Raw genomic sequence first — 21,564 nt, 5'->3', positions numbered from 1 at the left:
CGGAAAATTACAGCTTTTAGGATTGAAAGCCTAAGCCAGATGGTTAAAGTACATGTCACATAATCCAAATGTCCACGGTTCAATTCAATCCAGTGACATTTGTGACATGGCATACCATATCTTTCCTCTTATTTCTTCTCTGCCTCCTCAACATCCACTGTCACATCAGATAAAATTACCCCCAAAAAGAAATTTCAGGTTCCCCCTGTCCAGTCAAATAATCTTTTGATTATAGTCAATTGCCTGTCTCCAAGTCTGTTTTGGATAGTTTACTGAAACCATTTCCTACTCTTTTCTACCCCATTTGATCCCTTCTTTTCAATCGGTCCATGTTCCCTGTCTGTCCATCTGTACTTTTCAGCCAGAGCTGCTGTCAGCATGCTGCGTCCCATCCTACATTTTTAATTTTTCCTTATCGTCCAGCTGCCACTGATACAGCATGTAGGTCAATAAAGAGGGCATACACTCACACAAACATCCACTCTTTGTGAAACACTAACACGCTGTGACAACTATACAAACACAAAGTCTATACACAGCCCTAAGATTAAGTGGTACACACATACAGGTGCACTTAGTGACAACCAAACGCAGTATTTGTTGGCAGTGTGTCAGTATTTTCTGGGTAAGTATCACTAGACTGTATTTTAAAAGACCTCTACCAGTGTGTACATTCATGTATGTAAAGGAAACTTCATTATGTTGCAGTTAAAAAAAACACACACACACATCAAAGATGAGAACCACAGAGCTGATGGCTCTACTACGCCTCCCTCCTCGAACAGGCTAACAAGACCTCTGATGTGACCCAACTAAATCCGGGGGGAAAGCTCGACAAAAGACCTCCCATGGTAAACTTAAATCCCGCTCACACATAAGCACCCACTTGAGCAATGATGCACATGCTCCCTACAGAGATTAATAAATCTCATACAGATCACACGGCTGGGATGGACAAGGTTGACAGAGGGCATCTGGAGCCTGTCAAGACAATCAAAACCCGTTGCCCCTCTCCCATTCAATATCTGCAACTCTCCTGCTTTTAATCATCCTTTTTCCAACTCTTTCTCTCTCTCTCCATCACTCTGCCTTCCTTGCTGCTCTGCTCTCTTTCTTCCTATTTGATCTTTTTGTGATTCATTAGAAGCTGATGTGAAAAAAAAAAGTGTTAATTGTTCTGATATGGGTAAAACTGAACGAGACACATGGATCAAACGAAGATTCAGTTTTATATTTTTGATCACACCGAGCCTGCTGGGTTCTTTTAATTAAACTAGCTGGCTAACTGAAGTGAAGGGTTGGCTATGGAAAAAGAATAACAAGTGAGCACTACAACTTTACTGTACATGTATTAAGTGAAAGCATAAGCTCTGTTTTTGTAAGATATAAAGCTGGGAGGACATTTTTATTAATATTTTTCATTGCCTCACACTTTTAATGGATCTGTAAATTTGATGCTTGTAATACAGCCGTTCTCACTGAACAAATCGCTAAATTTAGTATAAAACAGACTGCTCCGTGTTACCTTAAACGGAAGAGATTTTTCACTGCAAGGGCTGATGGGTAGAGACTGAAGGCTGCTGGCAGGACTTGTCTCTGTGCTCTGCAAAAAGACAAAAACATGGTTATAACCAGAACATCACGATGAGGTTTGCGTGCTGTACTGTGCTGAAGATAAACCAGTCAGGTGCTTAAAATGACAACATTACAACATTAAGGAATTTTGTTTTTAACTCTTCTTTTTCTGCTAAATATATTCACAGTTAGGCAGTATTACAAAAGCCTCGCTAAACATTCAGTATGAAAACAGAGGAAGGTATAAAAAATGTTAGTTCTGAAGACAGGTGCTCATTTTCATCCCTGACTTTTCATATATTTTTACAGAAAATCTGATTCATCTACATTTGAATGACCTCAAAAATGTAAATGTAGGTAACATGTCTGTATCAGAACAATTTCATGTTGCCAGCTGCATTATTTTCACCTGGTTTCTTACAAAAGCTCTTTTTTTCTGATGACAGTTGTGATTTGACGCTTTTTGGCACTGCTTCTCAGCACAGTTATCTAGTGTGCAGAGAGCAGAGGCAGCCAGAAGGGGATCCAAAATGCACACGCGCGCACACACACACACACACACACACACGCGCACACAGCCTGTTTTCATGTGACAAAAGGAGCATGTGCAATCATGTACAATCTGCACACAGGTGCACAGAAACACCGTCCCTTAAGAAGAGCATATGCGGGTATATAGATCACTGCTGAGGGCTCCTGATGGGTCATATGGGAAAGCAGAGAGGAAAATCGTGTCTCAAGCTAGGACTGCTGCTATACATGTGTACTTTTGCATGGTAGGGACATGACAGTACACAGATGGAAGATATGACAAGAGAAGGAAAGAGGAAAGGTAAAAATAAGTATCATCTAAAAAAAAAAACATTATCTCCACTTGAATATTTGGTGAAGTCAATTCCTTGCCATATTTTGCCCTTTAGGAGATTTATATGCCAACTAACCCCACTGTTGTTAGGCGAAATGACCAGAGTTACATATACAGTAAGAAGTCTATAAAAACTGGATTAGGCTAAAGTTTAATCATATGTGCATAGTGTTAGCCTACTTTCAGCTTTTAAATAACCTAATTTGACAGATGGTTTCTTTCACAAACATTCTGAGATGATGTTGTCCATGGCTTTCATTTTAAAAAGGGCAAATACTTTAAAAAACATACTTGGCAGGTGATTTGGTGAGTGTCTCCCTGTCATGACATTTTAGATCACATTACTGAATCATATGAGGAAGTAAGAGATCATCAAAGAGGAAACGCGACATCCTGCTCTCTAAAGATCTTTGAAAGATAGAAAGCACTTGGCTTGTATTCTTTGCTCTTCTCTTAATTAAGATAATCTCCACTTTTGACATCACACATGCTATAGAAGCGGTTACACTAATCTCCTAAACAATCACACTTAAAAAGCCAAGTTGGTCTGCCTGCAGATGCACAGCACAGCCACTACAAAACATGACATGCCCACTTCACTGTTACAAGGTTAGGTTGGGATTTCAGTTAAATTCATTTAATGATAATCTTAGGGTAAGGTTAGATTAAAGTTATGGTTACTTGTAGTCTGCAAGTCTCTCGGCACAGCTGCCAATGTTTCCTCCTAGGATGCTGACTTGGTCTGATCAACTCAGGATCAGCCACTTAGCTTGAAGCCTGACAAGATCAATTTCCTTGCGATTGTGATCTTGCAAACCTCACAAGATTCCAGCTGTCTCATTGGTTTTGAAGGAGGTTCTGAGAAACACTTGAGCCCAAATCTTTGCACAGCATAAACTTGATGCTTTATTGGTTTGGCTGACCTTTTAAAGAAGCATGCCTCCCTATCAGAGTTATAGGTGTGCTGTGGCGTCAGGCCCTCAATGTGTCATTGGTGATCAATGCCTTTTCCTATGTAGACAGACAGGCGTGTACTCAGTGACACCCCCCTAAACACACATACACACTCTCACTCTGTCTCCTTCTAACACACTCCTCTTTAAGGTCACCCCTGTCCCACAGGCCTTAACACACAACTGTCCCCACAATTAGACGTGGCTCAGTAAAAAGGCTCTTAGATTTAGGAATTGGCTGCCGGGGAGCCATGGATTTAATGACTGGCACTGCACTGAAACTAAATGTCTACAGATGATGAATGGCCTAAGAAAGGAAAGCAGGTTTTGTAGTTTGATGCGCACCTTTAATCACATCCACACATGAGTTAAATCAAGAAATGAAAACCTTCAAATAACTCAAGGGGCATTCATACCAGCTCGCTCTCTGACAGATATTCGTCTTTTTTTTATAGAAATTGCTTTAAAATACTGTCATGCGGTTAAGCGAGGACATTGAATTACTCCGCTTTGCTGTGTTCCACACCTATCTATACAATCCAACAGACATTTATTTGTAGAAGTTCATCAGAACTTTTGGAAATGCTGATGGGAGCACATTAGCTGGTTCTGAATGGCACTGTTCTTTCCAAAAACTGTTTTAACAGATTTGGATGGCACAATCGGAACTGCAAGAAACAGCATTTTCAATGTCATTCTGTTATATCCGCATTCTGACAACGTGGTGGAGGAAGCAGCCTGAGTGTAAGCCGTAACAAAAAGTCTGTCACGGTCTTCCTAGAATCCATGGCTGACACTGACAAATGGAGATCATCATAGGAAACATTTCTGGACACAGACAGTGGCATTTTACAAATGTTCGTCCATGCAGCCGACAGAAAACACTGTTCAAAAAACTAAATATCTGAAAGGAGTGTTCATGGTTCAAATTGTTTGTGTCTGCATAATGATAAGCATCTTTTATTTGTATAGGACAATCCTTTGTTATTATTTTTGACATCAAATCTTACTGCTTGTGCTAGTATTTTGATTTTTATTAGTATCGTTTGTATCATTTCAATTTGAAATCAGAAGCTATATAAATTGTTTTTCCTCAATTTTTTGAATTTTTGGTGCCATAAGAAATTTTTATCCAACCCCACTGGAAAATACGTTGCTCTTAACTAACTGATAAAAAGAAAATTCTTTTAAAACAGTTCTTAATCCTGTTCTACAGATATTATAGTCTATATGTTTATAAAGAATGGGAAACTGCATCAATTTACATCACATAAGCTCACAACAGCTGTGTGCAGCCCAGTCGTGTCTTGATAACTTTTACAAGCTCCTGAATTCAAAGGTGTAGATCGCTCACAGCTAGGCTGTCCCAAAAATCAAGGCTGGATTCTGGATTAAAAAGTCAATGTTAGGTGTCAATGTAAACTTTCAATTATGCAAATCTATTTTTTCTGAGACGTGATGCTCTCACATTCAAATCTTTTAATGTACTTTCAATGTTGGCCTTTTTGGTAAGCTCTCCAAAGATCTTACTATTTGGGAGTTGATATCTAAATATGTCTCTGGGGCTTTGAGAGTCTGGTCTGTTAATCTCACCCTCCATCTTCCATGAATTGTTGCGATGTGTCAACTAGGTTCTTCAGTAAGGTTTCTGCAGTGGACCACTGAGGCCTACTGATGAGCCTTCTTTTTTGGGGGGAAAAATTATTCTTGCAAAAACTCGCGCATGGAAGGGAAGAAGATATGCAATAGTGTCTCCAGTCTCCTGGGAACCCAACTCAAATCTGTTTGATGTATCTAGAGCCTTAGGAGCTGAACCACGGGGAATTCTGTGTTTTGTTTCCACCTGCCATAACTTTGACATAAGGTTAAGACATGGCGAGTTCTCTTTCCTTCAAATCATTAAAGTTTAGTTCATAAGTCTATAAGTTTAGTTCTGCAGAGAATTTCAACTCAAGTAATCTCTGAAAGCACCTAAATCGAGTGGTTTTGCATGTTTTTGTGGCACTTGAAAAAACAATGGAAATTAGACAGAAGCCAAAAACACAGTAATCTGAATTATATGGTCAACGTTAAGTAACTGTAAAGATTTTCCAGAATTTCAGGCTATGGTTTTGGGGACTTGAGGTTTTCAGTTTGAAATACATTATAAGTGAATTTCCATAACTTTCCATTTATTTGCAATTCAAAGAAGACACTGTAGAGATGTAAACCCATGATAGTATCGCTCTAACATGAGTGCGGAACAACACATCTGAGCTTCAGTACCTCAAAGCAGCTGAAAATAATGACCAAAGTCCTTTTCAACAATCACAAACCAATGGATAGTTGAAAAATAAAAATTATATTAAGAGCTTAATTTTCAACCCAGACTGATGAAATGCTCAAAATTTGGGACTAATTTTTTAATGTAAGTGAAGTAAGTGAATTTTGATTCACCTATACTTCAATTCATTGGTGACTTAAGCTCAATTTAGGGTTTTTATTGAGCCTCAAAAGTCCCCAAAATTGATTAACTAGTGTGTTACTTCAGAGGGGAAAATTCACAGGTCTGCACTGAAAGCTTGCAGGTCAATAAGCATAATTAGGTGGAAGACAAAATCTTTGGGTAGCCTGTGGACAATCACCACCATAAACTGAGTGCCTTTTGATTTCATAACCTCTGATAGGGTGACACAGCAACGGGGAGGTCTTCTCAATCACCAAATGTAGTTTCGATTAGACATTAGATAAAAGAATCTCTATGTGACCGATGTATGTAATGATGATTTGATTTGAAGTTGAATTTCCAATAAATAAAGTAAAAAGTGAACAAATTACAGTCCCTGCACCTTTGCACACACAGAGGACTGACAGCAGGAATCCCAAAGTTTCACATGCCAGGTTCCACATTCTGCAGAGTTATGACCCTGTCTACTTGGCTGTGCTTCGGCCCAGTGATAGGACATTTGAAGTGGACAAAAGTGTGAAAAGTATTGGCACCTGCTATTGATTGGCAAAAGCTTGCAAAAGCAGACACAAGTGTATTACGCAAAGGTGAACGCAAGAGGCTATAAGTTAAGTTAAACAAAGCCAAAGACCGGGGTTCAATACCAGAAGGTCAGGAAAATGAAATGCAAAAAAAACAGACATGTCGAGTCACCTTCCCCTTGTTGCAGAATGGTTTATGTCTGCTTTTGGAAGGTAACAAAATTTGCAAGTTAATGACACAACAGAGCAAGCAAAGAGGGCAAAGAAACGCCTCTTTCATATTCATGTTCTGCTGCTGTGTACCCTCTCTCTCTGTTGCACTCCTTTAGTTTTTTTCCATCACCACTTTAGTTTACCTCTCTCTCTACAAATTATTATTTCATTTACATGTCTCATGTCTCTCTCACAGACGTCCTGGGAGAAAAACAGAGATATGAGCAGGAAAGAAATCAGGAGAAAGCCATATATATGCCTCTGTGGACTGTAATTCACAGCAGGCTTTGATCTTAGTTTAGAGATACTAATGGTGTGGTTTTAGGGAAGGTCTGGTCACCCTTTTATCTTTTTGTGTATTTGTATTTTGAGTACGGGTCTGTATAATACTTCCATATATGGTTGGGTCAGTCACCCATGTAGATTTTAAAAAAACCCAAAGCATCAGACAATCAAAGCTAATGGATGTTCTTTCTGAGCTTATGCTATTGCTAACATACCTTATTGGTATGTTGGCATGTATTATACACTGCCAAAGGGTATTAGTGAAAATATTAGCACGTTCACTCTAAAACAAAACATTCACTGTATATATTAAACACCATCAACACCCCCTTCCAAATGACTCCTACAGACACTGTGCTCGCAAAACTTCAGAAAACAATCATTTCGGCATCTGTCATTTTTGAGCAAAGTGTTATGATCTTTCTGAATCCTGATTTGGACTAAAATGTAAAACAAAAATTTGCATCTGCATCTTGTAATTACCCGAGACCTCTCAAAAACGTGTGGAGTCTGGCATCTAAAGAGGATATGTAAGCGCAGAGGATGGCAGATAATGTGGTTTCCTGGTTTATATTGTTAGACCTTGTAAAGGTATTCCAACGTGTCAGTGCTTTACTAAGTGACTGTTTCAGCTAATCGTGTCCATAATGGTTTGGATGTAATTTAAGTTGGTTCCAAACATTCACACTGAGACAGACACGTAGCTTGGGGTGAAACGTTAGCTTTAACCAGGCTAAAACATTTAAAGAGGAGATTTATAGCCTGAAACAGGAGGGATAATATGTGTGTGTGTTGTGTACATGTAAAGCATAAACTGGCAGATACTTAAAGTCTCCCAGTTTCCCCCTCTAAACGTAGAATCTGATTAAATTAACAAAACAAAGTGATTAAATGGACCTTTTAGAGACGGGAAAGCAGCCACTTTGACCAGATTTCATGGAACTGAAATAGAGCCTGATTAAAATAGGGGGTGAAAAATTTGTAAGAGCAGCGTGGTGCACTGTGGTTCCAGATGAAATTGCTTTTCATTGTTTGCTAGACCCTTATCCTCACTGGTTTAAAACAATTTGATGCGTTTCTAACTTGATAAGGGCTGTCGGTGTGGTCTACCTTATGTGCTCTGTAGAAGCCAAATATGCCAGACTCACTAAATGTAAAGCTAATCTTCCTTCATTTGTTTGTATGTCCTTGTCGAGAAGAGCTTATGTGCTGCTGACTGTTAGCCATGTGCATTATCTCACCTCCTGCAGTGTCCGTCTCAGCCTTAGAAGCAGGGTTTTGACAGCAGTGCACTCCTGCTGCATGAGTCTTAGTGGTAGGGTTTCCAGTCCCAGAGGTAAAGGGTCATCTTCCTTCCCCATGCCCAACCCGGCGCTCCACTCAGCAGGCAGCAGGCTGGTTGGACGGCAGGGTTCCCTAGAGGAGGGGAGGGATGAACAAAAACTTCATCATAAACACGTCTTCCCCGCGTCCCGCTATTCTCCACTTGTGGAATCTCATCATTGCCTTCGCTGGTTAGCGATCATATAGCTGACCCATTACACAGTAAAGTGAAGATGCCAGCTGCTTCTCAATACCCCAGTAATTCCTTGAATTCTGTGTGATACCATGTGTAACAAACTAAAGTGCACAAACATAGTCCGAACAATAACTTGGCAGAATGCAAAACAATAATTTGTAGCAATTAGATGCAACGTAGTAAACTACTCCTTCTACACAACCTTCCTGCATAGCATAAAGCTGTTATTCACACTATTTTAGTCTGATTGCAACCCAATGTGAACATTTAGAATCTTTCATCTCTATTATTGAATAAAAAAATAGTCCATTGCTGCAAAAATAGTTGGCTTTAAAAAAAAAACACAGAATGAAAAGAAAATGAGACAGACAAAAAAAAACAGGAGAAGGAAAATTAAACCAAAAAAAGTGACAGTCAGAACCAACTGTCACAATACACAGCAGCTACCCCACAGTATCCACCGAGGACTCGATTTTAATGACAAGTCATTTCTACAATAATTCTTTATAAAGAAGGTTTTAAATCAACAACGTGAGGCGATAACAAACTACCACACAAAACAAAAAGTCCACCTTATCATCCTGTATGATGAAGTCAGGGGGAGACTTCACTACCAAGAGATTTGTGGACGTCCACAAGAAAGTTTGAATGTTACGTGCAGCAGAGCTGACCGTAGGTAGATGCTGTTAAAAGTCACAGTTTAAGGCCGGACTATTAACTATTAGCCTCCGAAAGAGGCAATGTTGTGATGGCACAGGATTGGATTCAAACACACACAAACAACAGGGGGGAGTTCAACCAAAGCCGTCTTGTAATTAACTGTCCCATTTGGGAACACACTCCATTAAACAGTATCAGGTCTTTGTACCAGCATGTCTTTGGTCTCCGGTGCGTGGCCTCTATTCCTTGTCTCACCTGAAAGTCACAGCATTTAGGAAAAAAGGAGACAGTTTTTTGGAAGGGATTCTTACAAAGAGCCAGACCTGCTTGGAGCATCTTTCTTTGCCTTCCTAAAGCTCAATCCATGCACCTCGGGCTCTTATATTAACATAGTCATTAATTGCTTGGAGTCCGCTGTACTCCTTTTGCCAGTTTGCCACATTTCCCTGCTCGAGATGTCAGACTTCTCTATAGTCCACCAGACATGAAAACAGTCTCCGAACAAAGATCAAGACGTTTTTATTCTATTTTGTGGCCATGTGTGAAAAGCATCGGGAAAACAAAGCACACCAGTTTACTTTATGATAGCTCTGCACAAACACGACGGTAATTGAATGTCTGTGGGGCTACTGATGTGGTTTGTAGTTCAAATACTTTTTTATTGAGTGGTAGAAAAAAAAGATAAATTTTCTAAACAGACATTTTAATTCCCCGACATTCTCATTTTGGGATTAGCACTTACCTGAGGTTAACAATTTACTTTTCAGACAACAGCAATTACACAAGCAATTAACCACAAAACACACTGGAACACTAACTGCATTCATGGGCATAACTCATGTAACCTAAAGGGTTACATGATCTGTGGCTAAACATAATCCGTGGATAAACCTTTTGTTCTGTTTATGCACTTCTTTGCCTTTTAAAATGCAAGCCATCATCAATCCACTGGCAAACAGTCACACTCTCTGATCAATAAAAATGTGGCGCTGACTCTGACTTGGACATTTCGACCAAGTCTTTACTCTTAAAAGTTCCCCTGCAATTAGAAGCGTATTAACACGACTACACGGAGCTAGATTGTTTGCAAAATAGACTTAAAGTATTTCAACTATTAAACTAGAGTTGACGCATTTCACACAGAGAAAGCAGAGAGAAAGAACGCCGGAAAGCAACTAGAATAATCAACTTGTTTCAATAAAGTAAATTCCTGCATTAACATCTCTCTGCCAGGTTGTGATATTTTGACAGAAGTGCATAAAGGGGGACTGTGTATCTCACCTTCTTTATGACATTTTCAAAAGGTGAGCCGAGAAATACCACCCTCTTGTCTGAAAACCACACAGACAACCTCAGAGTTCACAGTCTGCATAACAAGAAAAGAAGAAGGATGGAAGACAGTGGAAAGGCAGACATGGTAGCAGAAACAAGAAGCTCTTAATCATCAAGAGTCCATGTTCACTTTCACAGATTTAGAGGGAGGTTCTAAAAAAAAATCACCAAATAAAGAGCAGCCATAAGCATTAACTCAGCCAGAAAAATCTACTTTTTTAAAAAATTCTCTTTTCTTTCTAAAATAAAAAACATCACAAAAATATCGAACAACATAAGCCATTCTGAACACAGCTCGGTGAAAAGGTCAGGCTGAATTGCACCCTCGTACTTTCTTCTCTGACTGTTCAACATCCCACCCCTCTTTTGTCTTTCTTCACCCTCCTCTATATCTGTCTAACCCCACATTGTCGCGCTTTTTCTATTCTTCAAACCTTCGCCACTCTCTCCAGGCTCCCACCTCTGTTACTTCTCTTTTGTTCCCCTGCCCTTCCCTTTCCCACCCCCGCCATACCCCTCACCTGAGTCTGCGTCTTCCATCTCTACAGCTCTGCCCTTGCCTCTTCATCTTTTTCACGTATTCCTCTGACAACCACTACACTAAACTGATGCAGTATCAAAGCCTAGGTGTCCCCCTGGGGATACTGCTGAGTACCTCATACAAATGTCGAGGAGGCCTGCTGTCTTTTGAGGACAGGTGAGCGCTGTCTGTCAACTAGTCAGATGAGATTTTTTTCCCCCCCGTCTTTCTTAAACTGAATTATTTGCAGCTTTTTGTTCCTGCCTGGCATCTCTGAAAAGAGTGAACTTTCTCCATTTATTTCTGTATTGCTCCACTGCTATTCAGGTAGAATGAACAGGGGGTAAATAAACGACAAATGATCAATCGTGCACTCTTCTCTGATGTGTCAAATGGCACAGTGCCGTTCCAAAACAACGTTTTTGAGGGGGGAGGGGGGGTTTCTTCACAAGGATGTTTTCTTTATGGTTTTCTGCATCTGCGCCTTACTCCCTGCCTGACAATCTTGCCCTTTCTCTAGCTTTCACCAGGGTTTCAGGTTTGGATTTTTCTTTTGGTGTAGCTCAAACAGAGTGACAGGAAAATGAGTAGGAGTAGGGTTCAAACAACACTTGAATCACCCATAACAACAATCACACATCAGGCGCAGGTATGCACAGTATTTACTCTTTCAGGGGACTAGAAGTTGAACATTGCTGCTTGAACTGAGCAGCTGAGGGCTGTAAACACATTTTATTGTGGACACTTTTTAAACACTTTTTTTTTAAAAATGTGCATATCTTTTAGTGCATGTCTACACTCTTTGTAATGCTGACGGGTCCAAAAACATTAATATATATACTTTAGGAAAGTTTTTGATATAATTAGTAGACATCAGGAGTTATACAAACATTTTATCTCCAAAAAGCTTTGTAAATGCAATGTTTGATGTACAGGGTGGGCCATTTATATGGACACACCGTAATAAAATGGGAATGGTTGGTGATATTAAAGTCCTGTTTGTGGCACATTAGTATATGTGAGGGGGCAAACTCCTCAAGATGGGTGGTGACCATGGTGGCCATTTAGAAGTCGGTTGGATACAACTTTTGTTTTTTCAATAGGAAGAGGGCCATGTGACACATCAAACCTATTGGTAATTTCACAAGAAAAACAATGGTGTACTTGGTTTCAACGTAACTTTATTCTTTCATGAGTTATTTACAAGTTTCTCTTTGTTCACAGCTATTGACATGTCAAAGAGGTTAACACGTGAGGGGCGGATCGAAATTGTGTTGATATCTGGTGAACGCAAGAAAACTGTCACTAATGGAGAAACATCAGTGGCTGTCCTAGCTTCATTCAGCAAGAGCCCACAGCTTAGCTGGCACGTTCCCTGCGTTTTTCCAGCAAGATGGTGCACCACCACATTATGGATGCCAGGTCCAAGCCTTCCTAGATGAACAGTTTCCTGGAAAGTGGATTGGCCGTCGTGGGCCAGTTGAATGGCCCCCAAGGTCTCCCAATCTGACCCCCTTAGACTTTTATCTTTGGGGTCATCTGAAGGCAATTGTCTATGGTGTGAAGATACGAGATGTGCATCACCTGTGCTGGCATTTTTCCTGCGTTGTTGCTATCAGTGTGTGAAGAGTGGGAGAAGAGGGTTGCATTGACAATCCAACACAATCGGCAGCACATTGAACACATATTATAAGTACTCAGAAACTTGTAAATAACTCATGAAAGAATAAAGTTACGTTGAAACCAAGCACACCATTGTTTTTCTTGTGACATTACCAATAAGTTTGATGTGTCACATGGCCCTCTTCCTATTGAAAAAACAAAAGTTGTATCCAAGAAGCCTGGAGAACGATTCCTGAAGACCACTTGAAGAAGTAGAAGTAGTTTTTGCCTTACAAACTGTATGCCTATGTGTTTTTGCACAGCAAGTCTTTGCACCTATTTCCCATTTTCCTAGCAAAATATGATGAAATAAGTGGAAGCTCAAGACTTTTGTACAGCACTGTATGTGGGAACGCAGATGAATAAGCATGTCAGAATGCATACTTTTGCTGCAGTTAAACTGCAGTTACAGGCCAGACAAAGTAATTTCCAGCTAAGCATGAGTCTCACCTACAGGTAATTACTGCACGCGCGCACACACACAGACACGCTCACGAGCAAGCGCAGGGCACAGTTGAAGACAAGTCTGTTCAGTGATGATAGATGTTACACAGGCAGGGAGGCCGTTCCTCTACTCAGGGTCATCTGTCTTTTCACTGTCATGAGCTGATAGCCCAACACTCTCACTCTATTTCCCTTTTTTATAACTCTCTCTCTCTCTTTCACACACACACACAGGCACACACGCGCAAACACACACTGCCCCTCTGAACAGCTTATATGTATGTGAGTGCAGAGAATGGGACCGTGTGATAGCAGTCAATTAGAAGATTACCCAAGTGGACCAAGTTCTAATTTGAATTGATAAAGATGTAGTATTACACCAGCTAGTGGTAGACAATGGCACTGCATCTTCAAATAGGGCATGTAAATGGGAAGATGATTACAAACAAATATATGGATTAAAGCACAATTAAATGTTTCCAAAGAGATTTTCCCTCTACTGTCTTTTCGGAGTAATTAAACAGAAAAGAAAAACACTGGTAGAGTATGAAAAATGTCCCCCCCTCCTTTGCATTATGCTCTTGTTTTCTTTGTGCCTTCTGTTATGTCATTTCTCCTCCTTTCTCTCCTCACTTTCATTCCTTTATAATCCATATCCTCCCCCCTCGCTCACCTCCTCTCTTTCTCTGTTTTCTGCTCTCCTTTGTTTTTTTCTCCTCCCTCTCACTTACTCCTCTCCATCCTTCTGACTCTCCCCTCTGCTCTAAGAAGCCATTTCTCAACAGCAGCGTTAGAAGTGATCCATTTCACCAACCCGAAAAAAGCCAATTATCTGCGTTTTTATGACTTTCATTATTTTACCACTCACACGGGGTTTTATGACTGGGTTGTTGACTACCAGCACCTTGTACATACCTGCACACACACACACACACACGCGTTTATCCACATCCACACATGCAGCAAACAATACATGCACACAGAGCGAGGAGAGACCTGAGAAGCATGTATATGAAGATTTAGATGTCTGTGTTTACACGGTGTTCGGTTTGTGTGTCAAGTGACGAATAATGACTCCCGGTCAAATAAATCACGTGGGATTCAAGTACATAATCTTCAGCAGCCGTGAGAAGCGGTGGGCTGTACCCTTGTCAATCAGCAATATATAGAGACGGCATTGTCTCAGGAATAATAATAGTAAAGGACACTTCAGCGCTGAGATACGGCGAGAAAGGCAGTCAGTCCCCACTGCCAACTTTTCCATGATTAAATTTTTACAGACGACAAAGAACATGTTTATGGGAACAATCCAATATATATGAGTGTCTACGGCTGCGTGTGTGTATGTGTGTGTGTGTGTGTACTGCAGCCATCTGTGCGTCATGTGTGCTTGCTTGTCTGCACATGTGAAGTACAACTGTATACCACAGCTAAAAAAGAGTGATCACCATCATTTGTCACTGCTTTCCACCTGACAGACACTGTGTACTCATCTGCATTCAGCACCTGAGGCTACGGATGTTTAATGCTACCATTAAACTCATCTCCGACATAAAGTGCATCTGTGACTAAAGAGTGAGCGCAAGCCAGGCTCCAGGCAGTGAATCTAATGGTGAATTCAACTCTTCAGACACAGAAAGGGGGAGAATATAAAACTAATGTAATATGGCAGGGGTAACTTTCTGATTAACCCAACTGTCCTTCCTGCTTCCCTTTGCACTCTGCACTCTGAATGTGTGCTTCGTTTGCAAGAAATCCGTGCTTTTGCTTTACTCTTGCTTGTTTCACTCCCCCTGACTTCTCTAACCTCGATCTATTGCTGTCTGCCACTGCCCACTCACTGCTTCCTTGGCATCTGTGAGGTTAATCCATAAAAGGATGGGAACCACCACATTAGCTCTTTGTGGGTGGTGGTGGTGGGGGAACCTTTGGGGAGTTATCAGAACATACTTGCACTAATTACTATCACAACTTATTGTTGCTCGTAGAGATCTATTTAATATCGGTCCCATGTGTCGCATTACATTTTCCATTTTCCGTGAATATTGTCATGCCAAGTTGCCAAATCTCACCCTGTATAAAAGCCTCCAAGCAATATTCCATTAAAGTGGAACAGTTTCAATTTTTAGCACAGAAACCCTGCTGCGAGTCCACTACCAAAACTTATTGCCCAAGGGAATCTGAGACATTTCTCTCTCTCTCTCTTGAACTTATGTTGTTATGCAAGCATGAAGGGATTTCTTCTATGATTCACATGTTTTAAAGTAACTCTGTCAGTTTGCAATTTTTAGTGAGAATCGCATAAAAATGCCCGAGTGCCACAGGTGACAGCTGATCACAAACGCAACCACTGGTTGACTAAGCCCAATTTTTATTTTATCTTATTTATTTTTTTAAACTCCAGCCAACAAATCCATGTTTAAAATGCAAATTCTGCACCCAAAGGGAGTTTTTATTTAGAGGACACATTAATGCTTATCCAGTCTGTTCATTACTTAAGGACATGATAATTTTTGCATTATTTATTCTAAATCCCTGATAATAAAGGACCAGAATTTCAATGACCTTATAACCGTGTTGCCACTGCACAGCCTGATTATCTTCTGCTGATCCCGCAGTCATAAAAAAATCAAAAACATCGAATTTCAGATAAGATTTTGACCAGAAATGTAATAAGTGCAAATTAATGTGATCTTAGCTGCCAATGTGTGACTCAAAGCTCATATTAATAAGACAATAAGACACGGAGGCGCAAGCTTGTGTTGTAAATTCCCAGTATAACACATGTTGTTTGAGACAAACACAAGTGATATTTTATGACAGAGAGTAACAGCATCACAAGAAATGTAAATGTTGCCTCTCTCCTTTTCATCTAATTTCCTCTTGTCATTGTCAAACTGCCCACTTTCCTTTCAGAAAGCCATATATTGTTTAAGATGAGTCACAGTTTTGATTTGTTGTGATTTTTGCGCTGGCACTGTTGTCATCGCAATGACAAAATAATAGCACCTAAGAACAAGTTTCCATACTGACTCATGCAAAGGAAAGATTTAAATGACAATTATTGTGCCTGCATGTTTATTGCAACAATCTCTGCACTTAGATCAGATTCACGTCGACTGCCCACACTGCCCATATTCTTGTTGACATCATTTCTAAATAAATGTTTCTCAGCATTCCCCTCATCAATCCCTCATTTTAGGCCTAATCTTATCGAGACTGCCGACATAAACATATTTCTTCGTCTGTAATCACCTGCAAAAGCTCTGATCCTGATTAAATAAAAAACATATATAAAAAGGTACCACAGATAATCCTCTCCTATCAAGAACATTAAAAAGCACATATGGCCATCATCCTCATTTCTTTAAAAGCCGTTGTCATGGCAGTACTGAAATAAGACTATGAGGTGCCTAATAAGATATTATGCACACAGAAAGCGACAATTTTGCTTTGATTTTGCTTTCTTCGTGTAATTTTGTGTTTGTGTTTTGTGAGACTTACGCAAGTTGACAACAGAGTCTGCAAGTATTAGATCTGTTTGTTTGAAACATGATTTACCCATGCTGGGAAAACGGTGAGGACATCACCAATTAACATGTAATATCTACTGTTTCATCAAGAGATCCACACTGAAATTGTATTTTGGATGCACAATCTGCCCAAGTGCTTATGTATAGCATCTTCAGTTTTCCTAATGTGGTCAGTGAGTTAAGATTTTTGTTTTGGTCGCTGAATATGAACAATGGCACTTTATATCTTTATATCTTTTTCAGACTCTGGTGCTTTCATAGTGACCAACAGTGTGTTTCTGTCTGATTTGACTGTATATCTGCAACACTGTGTGACAAAATTATCACGTACCTAAGTTAAAGATATTTACAGTTTTGTGTTTTTTAATTTTATTACATTTTTTTATGAGGGTTGGAAGTTCAAAGCCAGATGCTGGAAGACAAATGAGTCTCCAAATAGTTCAATATTTGGATAAAACATTAACCTTTAGAGAGAGTGCACAGTCGCTACATCCAGCTGTTGTTTGACATAGTTACAGCACTCCCACTGAACCTCTTTTTTTCACCTTTCTGCACCAAGCCAAGCTACCACTTTTTTGAGCCCAGCCTAAATATAATATATAATAAGTTCAGATAATCTCAGCTTGCCAAAAAACAAACACTTGGCAGTAATGGGGAAAAGGTTTTTGTAGGACTCTCTGCAGTCCTGTGAAAATCCCCATGATTCAATAGCTTGTAAAGCCACCTTCAGCAGCAATACCTTGAAGTACTTTAGTTTATTTTATCAGTCTTTCACATCATTGTGGAGAAATGTTGGCCCTCTCTTCTTCACAGTGTTGCTTCTGCTCTTTGAGGTTTGCAGGAGTTTCTTTTTGCACACCTCGCTCAAGATCCTGCCCAAGCATTTAATCAGGTTGAGGTTCTTTTCTTTATTTTTCAGCAATTCTATTGTAGATTTACTAGCATGCTTGCCCCAATGTTCCACTGAAAGACCCAATATAGGTCAAGCCTAAGCTATCAGACAAATGGCCTTGCACTTGACTATACAACACTCTAATACAGAGAGGAGTTAATGGCCGTCTCAGAGATTGCAAGGTGCCCAGATCCTGAGATTGCCCAAGCCCAAATCCTAACTCCTCCACCACCGTGTTTGATAGTATGTATGGATGAGGTCGTCTGAGCTGATATGCTGTGTTTTCTCCAAACATGGTGCGGTCCTTTAAGGCCACACGCATTGGACTCCTCTTTCTAAATCAAATGCTCCAGAAGTCTGTTGGTTTGTTAAGATGCAAATTTGCCAACATAAGCTGTGCTGCCATGTTCCTTGATTTGACTCGACTTGTTCAGTTTTTCTCTAACTGGACTTTCATCAACTTTAACATTTAATATGATAACTTAAGCCTGTAGAGTGTAGCTCATGGCTTCTTTGCAGTTGCTTTTTTGCTGTGATTAGCCGTGATGTCCACTCCTGGGAAGATTGCAGCATTTTGTTAGCACGCCTAAATGCTGATGATCATTTAACAAGCGCAATTTACTCTCTTAATTCTCACCAAAGCAACATGGGTTGACTTAGTTTCATAACCTCTCTCCAGTCCCTGGATAACAACCTTTGACTAAAACATTCACTAATACCCAGTGTAAAGAGTCCTTTCCTTACCTGGATGATTGCATCAAGCATCAAGACTCGTGTAAAGAGGTTTTCTATTTCAAACTCTAGTTTTTTTTGTTTCTTTTTTTTGAGGGGGGGTATCATTCTTTAAGCGAGGTGCACCAGACAGCTACAAAGACCAAACATCAAGAAGAACAAATACAACAGTAACATATTCTCATGAGAAATATTCAGCATTCACAAAACATTTTTATCACTGACAACAGCAGAAGGAATGTGTTTGAAAAAGCAACAAAACGGGGTCGGGAAATATCTTCTTAGAAACAATCTCTAATCTCATCCTGTTGTATTAAAATAGATTTAACATTTGCATATACTATACTGTGGTCTGCAACAAATTGAGACAAGATAAAGAGAGCCAAAGACAAAAGTGCATTGCTATATTTATGATAAAAAAAAAAAGTCTTGAAATGCTGGAAACGGCGGCGCTAATGCCATGTGTCTTACAATCTGTTGCCGTACGATTTACAGTGAACACCACTTCAACACTCCCTTTTTTTTCTGGAACACACTAGTTGATTAAGAAAAGAGTTATTGGAAGCACAGGGATGTCTTATTTATTGCCAATCTACTGTTTTTCTTTGCGTTACAAATCAGGACAACAAGTTCCCGCTCGAAGCAAGTGGGATTAAAAATGAAAGCCAATACTAATTAGTCTCCTCATGCTGAACATTTAATAAACCCTATAGGGTGATGTGAATTACAAGCTAAACAACAATTGACAAAAGAAATGCACATGCCAACACATGCACACTATAACGCTTTTAACAGGTTTAGAGTTTTAAAAATTAAAAGCTGTCAAGGCATGTAGCCAAAGCTTCTCCACTGAAAACCCACAGATTAAAACAAGATAAAAGACCGAGTCTTGTCGCTGCTTGTTGGATTAACAAATTCTGCATCGTTATACACCAGCAACTGAAAAAAAAGAGGGTGGGGGGGGAGTCTACTTTGTGTTCCCTTCAACTCCCACTGTATGCTGTGTTTCTCTGTGTGTCTGCAAATCATATTGCAGGGAATTTCGTCTGTCCTCAGCTCCACTCCTTAAACTGGATTCTTTAAGCTTGTCTATTTTTATGAATGTGCATCCGCTTAAATGTTTGTGAGTATGTGACTTACGGTAGAGGGAGATGCGTGTGCTACTTTTGCAGACTATATTAAGTCTGGAGGGATTCGATTGCAACATGGTCGATATACTTTGTGAGTCGTATTAACATTAAATAAATGTGTTCCTTCCTGTTTTTGTGCATGTGCGAGTAAATTCTATAAAATTGCAGATTACAGGTCTCCGTTTGAGACTACAGGATATATACAGGAGAGTATATCGCTATGTAGCATTCCAACCAAATGTGAGAGAATTGGGGTTTTTTGTCTGAATTACAAGACACTTTCTCAACCCTTGTTCTTCCTGCTCAGCAGTATCTTAATACCCAGCTGCCTCAATGAAGACAGCTATGAGTAGGCTGTCTTTTCTACCGCCATCTCACTGCTGCCATTTACACAGCATTCAGTTCACGAGCAGACCCAGCTAACTCCTTTCTCAACACATTCAACCAGAGGAAAAAAGATTTTTAACCTCTATATACAAATAAGGGTCAACAGGGTGAATTGGGACCTGCGCGCAAATGTTGACATTTTTCTAATGCGCCTCATTATGCCGCCGCAAGAGCATGTGAGTGTAATACCTACACATTTAATCTTCAATTGAGAAGCGGAGATATGGGAATTGAGACTTTTGTGATCGTCCGCTGCATACTGACAGATAAGGACACCTCTGTGTTTGCGTGTCCTCTGCTCAGATTGCCCGTCTTCCGCATAGCAATCAACGGCAGTAAAAACAGAGAAAGGGGAAAATGAAGAGAAGAATGGCAGGGGAACACTCAACAGGCAGGCTGCCGTTACCATAGAAACAGGCAAGCTTTATCCCAACTGTCAAAATTTAATTTCCTCTGCATTTTTTTGTATAAGAGACGGGAGCAGTTCACGTCTTAAAAGAAAACAGACAATAAAGATACATCACAAATGGAACCAAAAGTCTCTGAGGGACATTTGGTATTGTCATGCTTTGATGGCGGCACTGCTACTGGCAAAAAAAAGAATGCACTGAAGAGATCTGTCTTATTTTATTTTATATTTCAAGGCAAATGTAAACATGATAGAAGTTCAAAGACATAATATCACACTGACCCAAACCTATTATACTCCAAGGGAGGTCTTCTGGTGCACTGCGAGGCAAGGACAAAGTCACTCGGGCGGAAATGTCTAGAGCCGAGGCACCTGGGTATTAATCGATTAGTCAAATATTTTTGTTAAGCCAGAATGTAAGCCATGTGCAGGTTTTAGCTGTGGAAATGGGAATTATTCTGCTTTTCTTGATTTTCTGTGACAGTAGAGCTATTTTTTTGTTTGGAGTTGTTGTTTGGTGTGGCAAATTTGTTCAGAAAACTGGATGAATCTATAATGAATTTAACCACGATTGCTGGAAATCTATCTAAAGTTGCATCTCTAAACTTTGTATTGTACTCTCCCTCATTCTCATCAATAACTAAAAACAACAATAAATACTGTATTCTACGTTGCTGAAAGCTGCTACGCAAGGTATACATATAGGGTGATATTGGATGCTGTGACACTGACTGATGTGTCAGCCCCCCCACCCCACCTCTCTCTGTCTCTAAACACAGATGCAGCTGCAAAGAATGGAACTAGATTTTGAGCACCTGGCTGTTCACTGACATGGCTTTGTTACTGTGATATTAATGTTTACAAAGTCAGAAACATAGACAATTAAAACCCTGCCATCAAAATCATTCAACTGCCATACATCAAAGAGGTCGGAGCTGTGCCTGCACGCCTGTGTGCGCGAGTGTGTGTTTGTGTGTGCGTGCATGCAGCAGATGTTCTGTGCAGCCTGTCAGACAGCCAGCAGTATCCTGCAGCTGATACTCTCTCTGGACAGCCTGACTGACTGACAGGTGTGTGTGTGCATGATCCTGTGTTACTCATACTGTGGGGACATAAATCTGTTTACACAGTCATATTCTGGGGACAGGGGACAAAAAAACAAAGTAAAAATGGAAATTCAGTTTTATTACGAAGCCTTGATTTTAGATTAAGTTACGTTTCGAGTCATGGAGGGTTAGGTAAGTTACAGCTGTGGTTAGCATTCCAATAAGTCTTCAATGTAAGTTGGTGTAATGTCCTCTGAAGTGATGGAAACACAAATGCGTGCGTGCATGTGTGTGCGTGCGTGTGTTGTGTGTGAACAGAAGGGAGCTTGCTTTGCCTCCAGCAAATCAATGTCCCCTCGAGGGAATGTGGAACCTGAGACAAAGAGCAAAAGCAACTCCAAGAGAAAGAAAGACGGTGTGTGAGAGAGAGAGAAGAAGCC

The 21,564-nt window shown here is 40.1% G+C and overlaps 1 protein-coding gene across 1 annotated transcript in view; it reads right to left on the bottom strand.

Annotated features, from left to right (window-relative positions):
* Positions 1–21,564, bottom strand: part of ccser1 (coiled-coil serine-rich protein 1) — a 127,521-nt gene that overhangs the window by 74,553 nt on the left and 31,404 nt on the right. Inside the window, exons 7-8 of the mRNA XM_006789766.3 lie at positions 8,100–8,274; positions 1,526–1,603 (exon numbers count right to left, since the gene is read on the bottom strand). Of these exons, the coding sequence (XP_006789829.2) occupies positions 1,526–1,603; positions 8,100–8,274 (253 nt within the window). The remainder of the gene's footprint in view (positions 1–1,525; positions 1,604–8,099; positions 8,275–21,564) is intronic.

This window comes from Neolamprologus brichardi, chromosome 12 (genome assembly GCF_056152115.1).
Source record: "Neolamprologus brichardi isolate AB-2024 chromosome 12, ASM5615211v1, whole genome shotgun sequence".
NCBI classification, from domain to species: domain Eukaryota; kingdom Metazoa; phylum Chordata; class Actinopteri; order Cichliformes; family Cichlidae; genus Neolamprologus; species Neolamprologus brichardi.
The sequence above is the reverse complement of the archived record's forward strand: the minus strand, read 5'-3'. Positions and strand labels throughout refer to the sequence as shown.